The sequence below is a fragment of the Pithys albifrons genome, chromosome 19 (genome assembly GCF_047495875.1).
Source record: "Pithys albifrons albifrons isolate INPA30051 chromosome 19, PitAlb_v1, whole genome shotgun sequence".
NCBI lineage: Eukaryota > Metazoa > Chordata > Aves > Passeriformes > Thamnophilidae > Pithys > Pithys albifrons.
Window position 1 is genome coordinate 10,436,624 of NC_092476.1, and position 15,894 is coordinate 10,452,517.

Consider the following 15,894-nt stretch of genomic DNA (forward strand, 5'->3'; position numbering starts at 1 on the left):
GAACCAAGAATGTAGGTCACACTTCAGGGCCTGGCTCCCAGAGCATGGGGAAATGAAGAGACACAGGAGTCTTGGTCATAACTGCACAAACCAAGACCCCAGGTGATGCTACAGCTACAGCATCCCTGGCATTGCTACGGTGGGTGTGAGGAAATGGACACAGCAAAAGGGGTTACTCTGGTATTTGGCAGCACATGGGATATTATTTGCACCTCTTTGTTGACTTACAGATAAAAAGAAAAGCAGAAAGGGTTGAAAGAACTGCACAGACAAAAAGGAATCTGAATTTGTTAGCCCACCAAATACATTTCTATTCTTTCATCCGCAAGATGATTTGGGAGTGATTCAGTTGCAGCTCACAAACATGAGCATGAGGAAGAAAGGACAAAGTGACATTCAAAAATTACTTCTGCTCGTTGCTGCTCTGCCCTCACCACCATCATCCCAAATCCCTTCACAGCCATCTGAACATGGCTCACATCTTTATGGCCACCACGGTGTCTGACCCAGGTTTAAATCAAGTCAGTAACATCTCTGTTCCTGCTTCTGCATTGCAGCAGAGACCACACCCATGGGTTTGGGGACTCTGCATCAAAGCAAGGCTGGCTGGTTGTACAAAGGAGTCTTTCCTTGTGGTAAACAAAGACTCCTTTCCCCTCAAACTCACGCATGGACAGCTGGCAACATGCACGACTTCTCTGCTGAGTCTTTACAAGACCCAATATGACTTGTTCAATGTCTTGGAAAACCATCCTACTACAGCAAGAGGCTCAGGAAGACTGACTAGGTTGGATCCCACATAGAACACTGGAAGGCAAAAAAGGCCTCCAGGTCTCTGGAAGCACCAACAGGTCTCTCTTAGCCAGGAGCCCAGGTAGGTCAGCAGATCACACAGAGACAGAAGAACAAGCCCGTGGTTAACAGATCACCTACCAGCCCATCTGCTGGAGACAGCACCTCTGCTAAGCCCATGTAGACATCTTTCCAGTGCGTGGTAGATCCTGTCCTCTGTGCACGTGGTGTGCTGCATTTTAATTCATCTCCTGCAGAGGAAGAAGCAGGAAAGTTAGTCAAATATACAGGGTCCTTAGGGAAGTGTGAGGAAGGGAGCCATGCTCCTGCTGCAGTGCAGAGAAGGTGCTCCTGGTGAACACCACCCTGTTACTGCCTCGTGTCACCCCTGCCAACCCCAAAGCCAACAAAACACCCACCCTGCTGTCATCTTCCCTCTGCTCCCCAGTCCTTGCCAACCTTGGCAAAGAAAAGGAGGCATACATGTCCATCACTCAATCAGGAGAGGCAGTGGGGGCAAGGCATCCCAGACCTACTGCAGACATCTCTGCCTTCTCACAACTTTGGTCTGCAGGGCAGAACGAGTCTTGCTTACGTGTCAGTGGTGAGGAGGTAATCGAGGGTTAACCTCCATTGAAGGTAACACTGCAAAAGATTACAGCTCAGATGGGAATCATGGACCAGCCCAGGCTGGGAGTGATCTCAGAAGATCATCTGGTCCAACCTGGGAAAGGTGGCAGCAGAGTCCACAGTCCACACTTTTACTCCTTGCATTAGACATAGATTGTCCTTGACGGCTCCAGTGTTCACTGGCAGTGGTCACAAACCCACTCCACGTGCCCAGCACTGCCACCTTGCTGCCACATGGCCAGCATGAAGAAAAGGTCCATGTGCCCTTGGGGCAATGCAGGAAAACACAGAGGGAACGTCAGAACACCCAAGGACATTGTGCAACAGCGATTGCGTGTTTCGCATCCCACAGCCCAGGCTGCAACCTCACCTTGGGCTGGGGGAGGAGGATTTTACCCCACCTAATTCAAATGCAGCCATCTGGGACACCATGAATATAAAAGCCACTTGCCCAGAAGATTTACTGCTCAGACCCATCTGATCACAAGCAACCAAAGAGGTGACTGGGCAGAGATTCCCTCCTCCCCTGCAGTGCCATCCCTGGAGTCCAGAGAGACCCTGGGTCCAGTTTCCCTCCTCTCCCAAAGCACAGACAAGAATCCCTCCCACGTACTCTTTGCCTCTTTGTTAGAGGCAACACAAATGCACAAAATAATCCAGGAAGAAGAAATATAACCTGTCAGTACTACAAACCCACCTGTCAAGGAGGCCTTTGCACAGCATGCTCCTGTACCTATGCCACACACCAATATAGTTCCCAAAGCCACCCCAAATGCTCAATTCTCTGCTCAGAGAGTGGTGGCTGCACCCATCTCAGCACCCCTGGATGGAAAAAAAGTCACTGTGATCTCAGCAGAAGCTCCGTGCACTCAGCATGGCTACCTCCACCCACATTGAATTCCCAGCAACTCCCCCAAAAGGGCTCAGGAAAGATGTGTCTGGCTGCTGGGGCTCCCCAAGACCCCAGGGAGGAGGCAGGTTAGCTCCAGCCCTGCCCCTCAGTCCTTCCTGCGCTGGAGAGAACCCACCAACAGCTCCAAACAGGGGAAAACAAACACGCAAGGACCACCACTGACCTGCCAAATCAAGCTCTCTCCTTCACCCCAAGGCAGCTCATGGGCTCCTGTCTCTTGTGTCCCACTGCCACAGCATGTTCTTATGGTCTTCACCAGAGTTTTATCCATCCACAGCGCCCGTGTGAGGAACACCAAGAAACACTCCCCTGCGGTGCCACGGGCTGAATGAGCGGGGAATTGCACACCAGCACCTTAGTCATGGCTTGTGGCAAGAGGAAAATGGTGACTAAGAGCACGGTGTGACTCACAGGCACCCCTTACAACACCCAGCTCACAAAAACACACCTTCCCGCATGTCAGCTCGTTTAGGGCACAGCTCAGTCCTCGAGGGGAACAGGCTCCTCACCCCACTCCAATCCAGCCATCCCTTCCCACTGCATCTCATGTCCCAGCACACAACAGGCAGGGAATTTAAGGACAAAATATAACCAAGATATTACCATAACTTTCAAACCACAAAACACAGTCCCCTGGTGTGCTACAGACCACACATCAATATAAACCTCTTCTTCCAAGGCAGTGCTTATGGCAGCATTTTTTGTGGGAGACAATTCAGTTTGTCCACCACAACCAAGCAGAAACTTTTCAACCTTTTCCACTGTATATTCCCCCAACTCTCCGTTCCTTCCCACCCACGCTGAACGAGACCATAAACAAGGGACAGTTCTGGAGGATGTAATATAACTTTCCAAGGAGACCTGTTGAGCATCTCAAGAACATTAAGAAAAACAAGTGTTGAGGTCAAGGTTTTGGATCAATACTTTGCATTTTATGAGAGTGTTGCACAACTCTACAGGGAAAAAAAAAATCTCATCTTTCATCTTCTTCTCCCAACTGGACTCCCAGCAGAAGAGTGGCTAAACCAAGAGCTGCTTTGGCAAAACCACGAGGTGCAAGGTACTGGGAGCAGGTGGAAGGGATGTTGCAGTCACTGCATGGTCACGTTTCACAACACACCCAGGCTGCAAGTGGCCATGTTCTGGCACCCTTGGGGACACCCTTGTCACCACACCTGGCTGCTGCCCTTTGCATTACCAAGCAGATCAATATGTTGGGAAGGGTGTGGGATTCCTTACCATCTCCACTGGAGACTTTTCAGTAAGAGTACAACCACTACCCAGGGAAGGGAGAAGGGGTGGACCAACTGAGACACAACACCAGGGAGAGACCTTCCGACATCAGATTGTCACAACTCTCCTGACAGCAGCTCTGCAGGCAACACAACCTGGTACCCACACATCTGTTCAGTCCCTCTGTGAAAGACTTAGACAGCTCCCAAGAGACAGGAAAAGAGGACACACCACAGCACTTGTGGGGAACATCCTCAGGCAATGACTGAGCATCACTGCTGGACAAGGCATCAACCGTGAGCATTACCAGGTTGGACATCAGATAGAATTTCTCCACAGGAAGGGTGGTCAGGCATTGGAAGGGGCTGCCCAGGGAGGTTTGGAGTGCCCAGCCCTGGAGGTGCCCAAGGAAGGACTGGCTGTGGCACTCAGTGCTCTGGTCTGAGGGGCAAGGTGGACATCGGGCACAGGGTGGGCTCAATGATCTTGGAGGTCTTTTCCACCCCAAAAGATTGTGTGATATTGTGTATGGAAAAGTGTGCCCAGGTCAAATGCCTCTCCTGCTCAGCACACCATTAGCAAGAGCTGAGCAAAGCAAACAAAAGGCCTTTATCCCACCACACCTCACCCATGCATCAGACTTCAGCACAAAAAAAAACAAGCTACAGGAGTTCAAGCCCTGGATGTTCTCCAGTATGAGGTTGGTTTCCCTCCTCCAGCACCTGCACCTTAGAAGCACCCTCCAAACACTGTGCAAACCATACAGTCACCATCAAAGCAGCAGAGAAGTGAATGTTTGGGAGTGTTAGGCAATTTTTCTGCTGTCCCACAGTGACTTGTGGCATAGTCAGGAGCAGAAGGTGAATCTCCAGCTTTCCAGGCATGTTCCTTATGCCCCAGCTGCAGGATCAGCACAGTCAGAAAGGACTGCACTCCTCACAAGAAGCTGGTTAGATCTCACCTAGACAGAGTTCCAACTGCTTTACATCACTGTGGTCCAAACACAGAGCTGACCAACCAAACTAAACACACCATCACATGTCCCAAGGGTCCCTCCTAAACAGGACAGCCACCCACCATCAGCAGGGTGCATCTGCAGACAGCCCTGATGGAGGAACTGACAGAGACTGAGGGGAACCAGGAACTCAGGAACACCAACCACACCAAGCAGGCACAGGGAAGCAGGAACTCAGGAACACCAACCACTCTGATCCAGGCATAGGGAAGCAGGAACTCAGGAACCCCAAGCACACTGATCCAGCACAGGGAAGCAGGAACTCAGGAACACCAACCACTCTGATCCAGCACAGGGAAGCAGGAACTCAGGAACCCCAATCACACCAAGCAGGCACAGGGAAGCAGGAACTCAGGAACACCAACCACTCTGATCCAGGCATAGGGAAGCAGGAACTCAGGAACCCCAAGCACACTGATCCAGCACAGGGAAGCAGGAACTCAGGAACACCAACCACTCTGATCCAGCACAGGGAAGCAGGAACTCAGGAACACCAACCACTCTGATCCAGCACAGGGAACCAGGAACTCAGGAACCCCAAGCACACTGATCCAGCACAGGGAAGCAGGAACTCAGGAACCCCAAGCACTCTGATCCAGCACAGGGAAGCAGGAACTCAGGAACCCCAAGCACACTGATCCAGCACAGGGAAGCAGGAACTCAGGAACCCCAAGCACACTGATCCAGCACAGGGAAGCAGGAACTCAGGAACCCCAAGCACACTGATCCAGCACAGGGAAGCAGGAACTCAGGAACCCCAAGCACACTGATCCAGCACAGGGAAGCAGGAACTCAGGAACCCCAAGCACACTGATCCAGGCACAGGGAAGCAGGAACTCAGGAACCCCAAGCACACTGATCCAGGCATAGGGAAGCAGGAACTCAGGAACACCAACCATACTGATCCAGCACAGGGAAGCAGGAACTCAGGAATCCCAACCACTCTGATCCAGCACAGGGAAGCAGGAACTCAGGAACCCCAACCACTCTGATCCAGCACAGGGAAGCAGGAACTCAGGAACCCCAACCACTCTGATCCAGGCACAGGGAAGCAGGAACTCAGGAACACCAACCACACCAAGCAGGCACAGGGAAGCAGGAACTCAGGAACCCCAAGCACACTGATCCAACACAGGGAAGCAGGAACTCAGGAACCCCAAGCACACTGATCCAGGCATAGGGAAGCAGGAACTCAGGAACACCAACCATACTGATCCAGCACAGGGAAGCAGGAACTCAGGAACACCAACCACACTGATCCAGGCATAGGGAAGCAGGAACTCAGGAACCCCAACCACTCTGATCCAGCACAGGGAAGCAGGAACTCAGGAACCCCAACCACTCTGATCCAGCACAGGGAAGCAGGAACTCAGGAACCCCAACCACTCTGATCCAGGCACAGGGAAGCAGGAACTCAGGAACACCAACCACACCAAGCAGGCACAGGGAAGCAGGAACTCAGGAACCCCAAGCACACTGATCCAGCACAGGGAAGCAGGAACTCAGGAACCCCAAGCACACTGATCCAGCACAGGGAAGCAGGAACTCAGGAACACCAACCACTCTGATCCAGCACAGGGAAGCAGGAACTCAGGAACCCCAAGCACTCTGATCCAGCACAGGGAAGCAGGAACTCAGGAACCCCAACCACACCGCGCAGGCACAGGGAAAAGCAGCCAGGCCATGAACAGCTCAGGGTGAGAAAGGCAGAGGGCAAGGCTTGCTCTCCTTAATGTTACATCATGCCAGTGATGTTACAGCCTTCTCAGCCACAGAAGTGACCACATTTAAACCCCCTTGTTTTAAGAGCCCCATGTCCTGAGAGAAACCAATTTGCCTCAAGGTTTTGCCCTGTTTTCACCAAATGGCCAACAATTTGCAATGTCATGGGAATGGGGCAAAGATGAACCCACCCCCCTCCTCTGAGTGCCCAAAAGGCACCTGATAATTCTCTAACCAGATTAAAAAAACCAGGATTAAAGTGAGTGAGAAAAGGCAGAGCACACCCAAGCTGAGTTTGGAAAGGATCTTAGGAGTATTTGTGAAATGCAGGATCTTTGGGGAAATTCCATCCAAGATTGCTTAGTCAAGAGGCTTCGATCATCTCTGCTTGTCCCAGTTACAAAGGTGAACAGACAAATGTTTCTGTTAACAAGCACCAAACAGGTAAACATTTACCCCTTAGTGGAAAGCAGGAACTCACCAATCGTTGTTTTTAGATTTTCACTTGTCTTACTTTGAGGCACAACGTTTGCAAAATTGCTGAAGTTTTTAAAGACTATGAGAAAAACTACCAACAAAATTGAATGTATTTTCCTACCAAGCTGTGGGAAGCCCTCAGGGTATCACAGCTCCATGAGAGGGACTTTCCACTCAGCTGGGACACACTGTGGTTCCCCCATTTGCCTGTACTGTTCTGGGACCTTTCCCTTCCACAACTTGTCTCCAGCTCAGCATCAGAGCAAACTCCTCGATTTCATCATGCCCAGGAGCAGAAGGTCCCTCTGCACAGCAACCAGATCAAGGAAATGACATTAGCACCTTCCACATGGTTGGGACAGGGCACATCTCCTTTTCAGCAAGGAAAACCACTTTTCTTCTACTAAGGTCCATGTGACTTCTATCTTCAACATCCAGAGGACTTCCCTGATGTCCCTCCATAGTGGTGGAGCCCAGGACAACCACCCTTAGATAGGAACAGAAGGGAAAGAGCTCAAAGATCAAGTCCAAAGTGAGTGTTCCCAAATAAAGGAGTGAAGAGGATTAGCCCAACCCCTCCTGAGACACTGGCCACGTCCAACCCAACCATCAGGGCAAATCCCTGCCTCCCCACCCTGGATGGCTCCATCAGGATGCCCTGGGCAGGCACCACTCTCTCCAATCCCTTTCCTGCTTCAATCCACTCTCCAAGAGAGCAAACCCCAGGCAGTCATACAACAAGGTGAGATTCCCCCTTTCCACGATGGCAAATCCCAGCAGCATCTCCTTGAGATGCCTGTGGGCAGGGAAGGACCTGGCTGAGAGCCCTCTACCTTCCCAGAGGGAACCTCGCAGCTGGGAAGCAAGGCACTGCTCCACCAGCAACAGAGAAAGGCCACGGGTACCTTCATGGCAGGATAACACCCTTTTCTGCCCCAATTGTTCTCAGGCTGAGCATCCTGGGCAGGAAATAGAAGAGGAAAAACAAGCCCCTTCACCACCAGGATCAGCTTGTGGACACATTGCCCAGGTTTGCTGGCAGTGGCAACAAGTGGAGGGACACAAACTGTCTCCCAGAGACACCATCCCCAGGGTTGGCACCAGGACATGACTCAGCACTTGGCTTGATGCTGCCAAAGGGCTTAAGGCACTGAGGGAACAAGGGCAAGAAGCCTGATGAGGCTAAAGAAAAGAGCTTGGGCTGCTGCTGCAACAGAAGGAAACCCACTTGATTTGGAATTAAAAGCAAAGGGATTCTAAGCAGAGTTTTTTTCAGAGCAAGACCCCCATACAAGCTCCCCAGCAAGGTCAGCATCTCCTTTGACCTACACCTGAGCTTTCTGCCTCCTCCATTTCATCCTCCAAATGGGCAGTGGGCAACAGGCAGGATGTCTGCCAGATGCATCCTGGCTGCAGTGGAGGAGCTGGATACCCAGCTGTGACACACGGTGGAGCAAGTGCATGTGTGGTACGTGCTCCTCCAGGGAAAGTGGCTGTTTTTCTTAGATTACAGAAGAAATCTTGGGTTTCAACTATCCTCTGCTTGTGAGATTTTACTGCCTCCTCTACACCCCATACAGGAGCCAAAGATAGAAACTCGGAGCTGAGGGAGGGAACAGCTGGAGGAAGCCTTTGTAGAACTCGGGGCAATGAGGGGAGGAACCTGCGATTTTCAAGATTCAAACTTCAGCCTTCATGTGTTTACCACCAAGTAAGTGCTCTGCAAAGAGCAGGGAGATGAAAGTGATAAGATGTTCTTTCAAACCACACAAAGGCAGCGCCTCAAAAGATCCAGGAGGTAACTGGTTTGACAAACATCCTTTGAGGGTGCTCACACCATCCAAACACCCTGGTACGGCTTCCTTATAGGGCCTCAGGGTCCTGTTCCACTGGGCAAGGACAGAAGTGCTGTTATCCTGAGGAAAAGAGCACACTGAGCCATGGCAAGGACCATGAGTGACCTCTGCTCCTTGGATAGTCAAACCTCACCTTCAGGGAGTCTCCGCTCCCTCAGCCAACAGGGGAACAGGCAATAGAGAAGGAACATGGAGAATCTTTTCCAAAACCCAGACCAAGCCCTTACTAAATCCTGGCCATGCACAAACTGACCTTGAGATCAGCTCAGCTGGTTAAAACTTGGCTGTAATAACACCAAGGTCATGGGTTCAATCCCCTGTGTGGGCCATTGACTTAAGAGTTGGATTCGATGATCCTTGGGGGTCCCTTCCAACTCAGAATAGTCTGGGATTCTGTGATCAAAACGTGATGAGGCCACAGAGGGGAAACACAAGAGAAATCCATTTATGTGTCACTGCTCACATCACTGCAAATCCACCCACACACCTACTCACCTACCCAAGCCGTGCTGGTTTGGTGAGAGCACGACCACTGCTGCTCCTGGGTGCTGGTACAGGCTTGAGAGGGCTGAAAAACTACTTGTCATGAGGTCTGATTTCTTGAGAAGTCAGTCATAGCAGTGCCTGGGCACTCTGTGGGATTGCCCCCTTGCCCATAAAGTGAGGAGCCAAATGACTTGGAACAGGACAGATTACAAATGTGAACCACAGCAGGGTTCCCATGATGCTCCCTGCTGTGTTACATAGAAAAATCCAACCTACAAGCAAAAAACAACAACAAAAAAAACAACAACAAAAAAAACAACAACAAAAAAACCCCCAACAAACAAAACAAAACAAACCAACCAAACCACAAACAAAACCAAAACAGGAAAAAATACACCATCTTCCTCCATTATAGTCCTCCTTGGGGTGTGGAGGAAGGACAGGAAAAGGATACCAGAAATGAAGCAGCATCTTCCAGGACATAAAGGAGACTGTGAAAGAAAAAGCTGTCATTTCATGCTGTCTGCACAAGCCTGGCTCAGTCACCTTAAGATGAACACACAGGAGAGATGTACAGGAACCTGGACATCCCATTCCTGCTCTACTTCCCAGGTGGGACACAAAGACCTCAGTGATGGGTCTCTGAGCAAGTCCCATCCAGACTAGGATTTAGAAATTACACAAGCTGTGGGGAAGGGGCAACAGGACAGGATCACCCAGCACATGATTGGAAAGGGGTAAACAAATGACCTGGGGCCAAAGCTGGGAGTACCTGCTGCCATCAGGGCAGCACTGAATGAGCCTCAGCAGAAACAGAAAAGCACTGAATGGGACACTGGTGATACAGACATTGGGACCAAGCTGGTTTTTCAGAAGACCAAAACAAGCCAGAACAATTTGGAATTGATTTGACAAGGCAACACAGGAAAACGTTTGACCTCCTGGACCCACTGGGTGTCTGGGGGATTTGGCAATCACACCAATATGAAAAACTGCAGCCAGAAATGAGCAGCCCTGCAAACTGGCAAACTCCACATTGGAGCTGTCCAGCTACAGGGATGTATCTCTGCTGGGAAGGACAGGACTGGCCACTTGGAGATCCCACAAGCAGCAGGTAAAACCCATTTTTCCTGAATGACTCTGAAAGGAAGATTTTCACAGCAATTAGTCCCCCACTCTGGGACACCTGGAGCAGCACATGTAGAAAGTCTTGATGTAATAAATGAGCAACAAGCCACTATATGAACCATCAACCTTAAAACTGATGTGGGATTGGCACATAATGCAGGATTCTGAGCAAACTACAGTTGTTTGGTAGGGAAATGGGACAGAGAAGTTTAGAGAGTGATTTTGTTAAAAGAAAAGATAAAACTCATGGTACAAGAAGAAAACCTTCCTTTGGAATAACAAGTACCTGTGCCTACAGGACAACAGTACTGAGGGCAGGAATAGCACAGGACATCCCCACATGCTCACAGTAAGAAAGTAAATTCTGATTTATTAGTGGTAAATGCTGTTTTGGGAAGAAAAGAGATACCAGCCTGGCAGCTCTGTTGAGATACAGAACACTCCAGGACCAAGCCCTCCTCGAGCAGGCAGGCAATGCTGTTGCCTTCCTGAACTACAAAGCCTCATTTACACCAGAAAACATGAGAACTGGAAAGCTTCCTGAGACACACAACTAGAAAGCTCACTGAGACACGGAGATCACTCTTTGTTCTCACTGTGTCTGAGAACTGGGCTGAATGAGACACTCCTACCACAGAGCAGGGAAAGCACCTAAAGTGCCAAAGCAGTTTCTGAGTCCTTTTAGTATCAAACAGCACCCACAGAAGGTAACACAAAATGAGTAAAACAGAGGCCAGGTTTTACATCCAGGTTTGGCTGCCTGTTCCACTCAGGTGCCAGTCGGGCACCCACAGTGGGCACTGTGGGGCTGGTGGTGTTCTTGGCAGCAGCACAGCATGGGGGGCTCAGCCCTGCCCAAGAAACTGAAATGTGAGATGTGATTCATCTCACCAAACTGCCAACAGCTAAACTCAGACACCTCTTTGTGAACTACATACCTGGGACCACTCAGCTTGTGCCAAGGGGTAGCCAAGATGGTCACCTGTGTCCTGCCAGGGCATTCCTGTCCCTCCTCACTAAATGAATTTGCTCCAAGGCAGTCACCCAACTCTCTGCAGAGCTGGAGTGGATTAACCCAACCACGGACTTAGGTCATGAGATGCTTCTTTGCAGAAAAAAGTCCAAATTAATTCCCAATCCACATTCTTGTAAGAAAATGGCTCTGTGGGAAGGCACAGTCATGACCATCATTAGCCCATGGCCAAGGCACAGAGAGCATCCCTGTAAGCCAGTTGGAAAGTTAAGTCTGACCTAACAACTGCACATCTATGTGGTCAGTTCTGCTGTTGCTCTGTCTGTCAGGCTGTGACTACGGACACAACATACCAGGATGAGACAGAAAGAAAACATCTGCAGTCAAAGAGGAAAGGTCTCCAGCTTGGGAAAGAGCTTAAAAACACACTGCAACTGAAGGATGGACCATCATCCAAGTGAGGAACAAATAACAACCAGGAGAGGCAGAAATATGGGAACTGCCCTGTCATCTTCCTTTAACAAGAAGTCCCTGGTCATCAGTTTTGTGTCTAACACTTTGCCTTCAACAGCCAACCCACATCTAAGGCATCATACAGCAGCTAGAGCCTGGAGATACAGAGCACTGTGCACCCCAGGGCTATGCTGCCAGGCAGGGGAGCCAAGGGGGAGACAAAAATTCCAAATCCAGACATGGACTTTCCATGATACCAGGCAGGGTTGAGATTTTATTGCTCAGTGTGCCTTTCCAGCCTGGCACTGTGGGTCACACCAGCACTTTGCTCTCAGGGAAGGGCGAACACAGCGAGTTACGAGGCAGGAAGACCTGGGGGAGGGCAAGAAAGGGAGAGGGGGCAGAACAACCACAAACCTCCACACTCACGTGTGTGATGTCAGAGCCAGCAGTGCTCAGCATCACATAGCACCGAGTGACACCCCCAGAAAAACCCCAAAATACAACGCCCTGTGCATGGAAAGCCAGTTCATCGGGTATGGGTCGGCACTGCAGCCCGGCTACATCTCTGTGCAGAGCCACGGAGGGCAGAGGCTTCCGGGGGAGGCTGCGGATAATAAACACTCTGAGCCTCGGGGGAAGTAGAGCAACCGTGTCTGGGGCTGCAGGTCCCGCAGTACTGGAGCTTTTCATGGTGATCACGAGTGGTTTGTCACCCCAGCCCCTCCCGGTACAGCTCTGCTGGCACGGGGTGCCCCCAGCTCAGCAGATCACAGGAGAAAGGCATTTCTCAGCTTCCAGGTAGCTAAGACAAGGCAGATCCACAAAACACCTCCATCCAAGCCATTGGTGTTGATGCAAAGGGCAATTATTTAATGGGATTTCCCAAATTCCACCCCCAAGATTATCTGTGTTAGCAGCCAGAGCTTAAGGCTGGCACTTGTGAGCTGAAGACACTGTGAACTCGAGCAACGAGGCTGGTGGAAGGACTGGAGCACAAGTGCTGTGAGCAAGGGCTGAGGGAGCTGGGGGTGTTCACTCTCTACAACTCCCTGAAAGGAGGTTGTACCCAGGTGGGGGTTGGTCTCTTCTCTCAGGCAACCAACGGTAGGACAAAAGGACAGGGGCTTTAAGCTCTGCCAGGGGAGGTTTGGGTTGGATATCAGGAAGAAATTCTTTACAGAGAGAGTGGTCAGGAATTGGAATGGGCTGCCCAGAGAGGGGGTGGATTCCCCATCCCTGGAGGTTTTTAAGGTGAGATTGGACATGGCACTGAGTGCCATGATCTGGTAATCAAAGTGGGGTTGGATTAAGGGTTGGACTTGATGATCTTGGCGGTCTCTTCCAACCCAACTGATTCTATGATTCTGTGACTCTAACTCAAAAAAACCCAAAAAACCCAAAACAAAACAAACCAAAACAAAAAAAAACACCCCAAGAGATGCAAACAAACAATAATAACTCCAAAGTGTAACTGCTTTTTGCTTTGGAGATAAGACAAAAATATCAGAAGCAGAGCCCTAGTACTGCTCACTTTAGGTGTCCTTTGTGCTGGGATCTGCTATCCTTAAGCTGATAAAGTCATAGAGATGTTTTACAGCACCAGGAGCAGGACTCACACCACTCACTGGTCTGAAGCAAGTCCAAAAGTGCTGCCAGTATTGAGTACCAGCTGCCAAGGATGCAGCTGTGCCATGTCCCACCTGCAGAGCAGCACATGAGGTGGTCTCAGCACCAGCCTTGATGATAATGGAGATGCTTGACCCTGACTTTAGGGTCAAGCTTTCCCAAGGGTGTGCAACCAAAGCAGCAAACTAAATCACAGCAAGAGCAGAAACTGGGCTGCAAGAAACTCAGCAAAAAGAACAAAATAATCAGAGAAACTGTCCTGAGGTGAGTGAATTCCTCAGTGGACAGGAATGTCCAGGGGGTGCACAAAGTGAGATGCAGAGAGAGGGAGGTCCTTGAGGCTCAGAACGAAACTTTGCAACTCATCATTTCGAAACAGTGTTTGCACTCGGCTGACCATGATTCAAAAAGTAAAAATCAAGTCAGAAGAAAAAGAAAAAAGAAACTTCTCAGTTCTGATTAAATGAGACATTTTTCCCCCACACACCAGTGTTCAGGTTTATGTTGCAAAAAGCAAGACCCCACCAAGCCAGCTCTCCCTGGGGCCAGCATCACACCAGTTTCCAATGACAGCTGCTGGGAAAAGTGGTACCCAGGCAGGAATCTGCCACCAAGGATTCTCCTGTCCTGGTTTGCCTTCCTCCAGCATCCCTGAGGCAGCCAAAACCACAAGCACTGACTGTGTTTCTGCACCTCAAGAGCTCACCAGTCATTGCCACTCAATTCTTCACTCCCTGTGGAAACACTCGTGACTTCCTTGGATCTGGAGCAAGGCATTAACCCAGGAATGGACAGGCAAAAATTCTTGTCTGGGTCAGAGCGCTGAACTTGGGGCATCCAGGTGCTCAGCTCACACCCTGACAAGTGGTTTTTTTTATGAATGGAAAGGCTTTTCAAGCACTTCCCAGCTGTTTTCCCTGCTGACAAGAGCCAGCCAGGAGGGCTGGGCTCCTCCAAGCCCTGGTACTGACTCTCCAGATGGTTGAGGGCAGGAAGGAGCCCAGCTCAGCGCCAGCAGCACCCCAAGTATTGTTTATCTGCTGGTTCCTGTTTTTAGTTTTGTCTCTGGCTTTTTTAGTTTGTTCTAAAATTGTGCTGCAATGGCGATACCTGCTCTGAATAGCCTGGGGATCTCTTTGAAGTAAGAAGCAGCCCAATGCTACACCACATTGAATGAAAAAAACAGAGGCCTCAAACCCAAAGCAAACCATGATCAGATGCTTTTTTTCTGTTTGTTTTTAAGCTGAACTGGAGCAGATATTACCAGCACTCCAGAGTCCCTGGTATGAAGACACACTCTGTGCATGTCCTGTCCTCCCAAAACTGGAGCTGCCAGCAGGGATACATTTCCTGGAACGAGGCAAGACTGCCACCAGCTCTCCCTGCTGGAAGATCAGTTCAAGTGATGATGAGATCTGTCACCAGTGTCCACTCAGGGGCAAGGAGCTGACCAGCAAAACATCTTACAAGTGCGTCCTCACTGCAAAAGGTGCCAACCACGGGAGTATCACTGGAGCTGACACAGGGTCTGCTGCTGCTGGGCACCAAATCCTGCTGTGGTCCCACCTGACAGGGCTTTCTCCAAGACTTGAGCATGAGGCAGATGTGAATGGGCTTCATCAGGAGGAGGATGCTAGAGAAGACCTTTGGTCATGTCCCTCATGGACTCATTGCCAGGATCCTTCTCTTCTCATCACAAAAAAGGGACAATCAGTGGTCAAAGAGGTGGCCCATTGGCAACTTGGGGATGTGATGTCCTTGGGTTTGGGTCCCCACAGGCAGAAAAAGTCCTTTAGCCCCTGGGGACATCAGCACTCAAGAGACATGGGGACACTGATGCAACAGGTTCCCCCTGCATTCCCTGGGCAGTCCTGACATCCTGGGCTCTCACAGCCACAAGACACAAGCCCCAGGCACAGATGGGGGTGAGTTACACCCCAGCTGCAGCTCCCTAACACCCATCCTTCCAAGGATGGACCAGGCTACAACAGGCTGCATTTAGAGCACACCACAAATGAACCCCAAAAACCACAATGGCCCAATCTTACTCCTCCCCACACACTCCCTGCCTGGCTCTGAAGACTGTGACTTTGGTTTCAAGCTTGCAGGTTCCCCACTTCCATCATGGTAGGGATGGCAACCTCAGACTTCCCTGTTCCCATCACTTTTTCCTCTATTCCCAACTCTGTGCCTGGAGGTCCCCACAGTCCCTCTCACCAGTCACCTCCTGGAGCAGCCTCTGAGCAGGGGGATGCATCAGTGCCCTGTGAGGGGCACAGGGAGGATAGAGCCTCTCCAATGGGGCATTGGTCACATGCTGCTTTATTGGAGAGCTGCAGAAAGAGAACACAGCCCCAGTGCTTGCAGAGCTTAGAGAGTTTAAACAATTTACAGTTCCAGGCTGTGTTGGAGAAACCACGTGTCACAGCCCTAAGGCTGAAACATTTGATTCCCAAAGCTCAGATTAGCACCAGCTTCCCCCAGGAGCCACAATCTTTGGGAATTATTCACCTCCCATTCCCTCAGCACCACACTTGAGCATTATTCAATGCCTTTATCCTCAAATCACTCCTGCAAGGAAGGAAAC

General features: G+C 50.4%; 1 protein-coding gene across 5 annotated transcripts in view; it reads right to left on the minus strand.

Annotated features, from left to right (window-relative positions):
- PIK3R5 (phosphoinositide-3-kinase regulatory subunit 5) overlaps window positions 1-15,894 on the minus strand; it is a 69,024-nt gene that overhangs the window by 29,555 nt on the left and 23,575 nt on the right. For 4 of the 5 annotated variants that reach the window (XM_071573831.1, XM_071573830.1, XM_071573827.1 and 1 more), the window contains exon 2: window positions 934-1,043. In XM_071573831.1, coding sequence (XP_071429932.1) covers window positions 934-1,030 — 97 coding nt within the window. In that variant the 5' untranslated portion in view covers window positions 1,031-1,043. Of the gene's footprint in view, window positions 1-933; window positions 1,044-2,119; window positions 2,184-15,894 lie in introns of those variants that run through there. The other variant, XM_071573829.1, reaches the window with a different exon arrangement.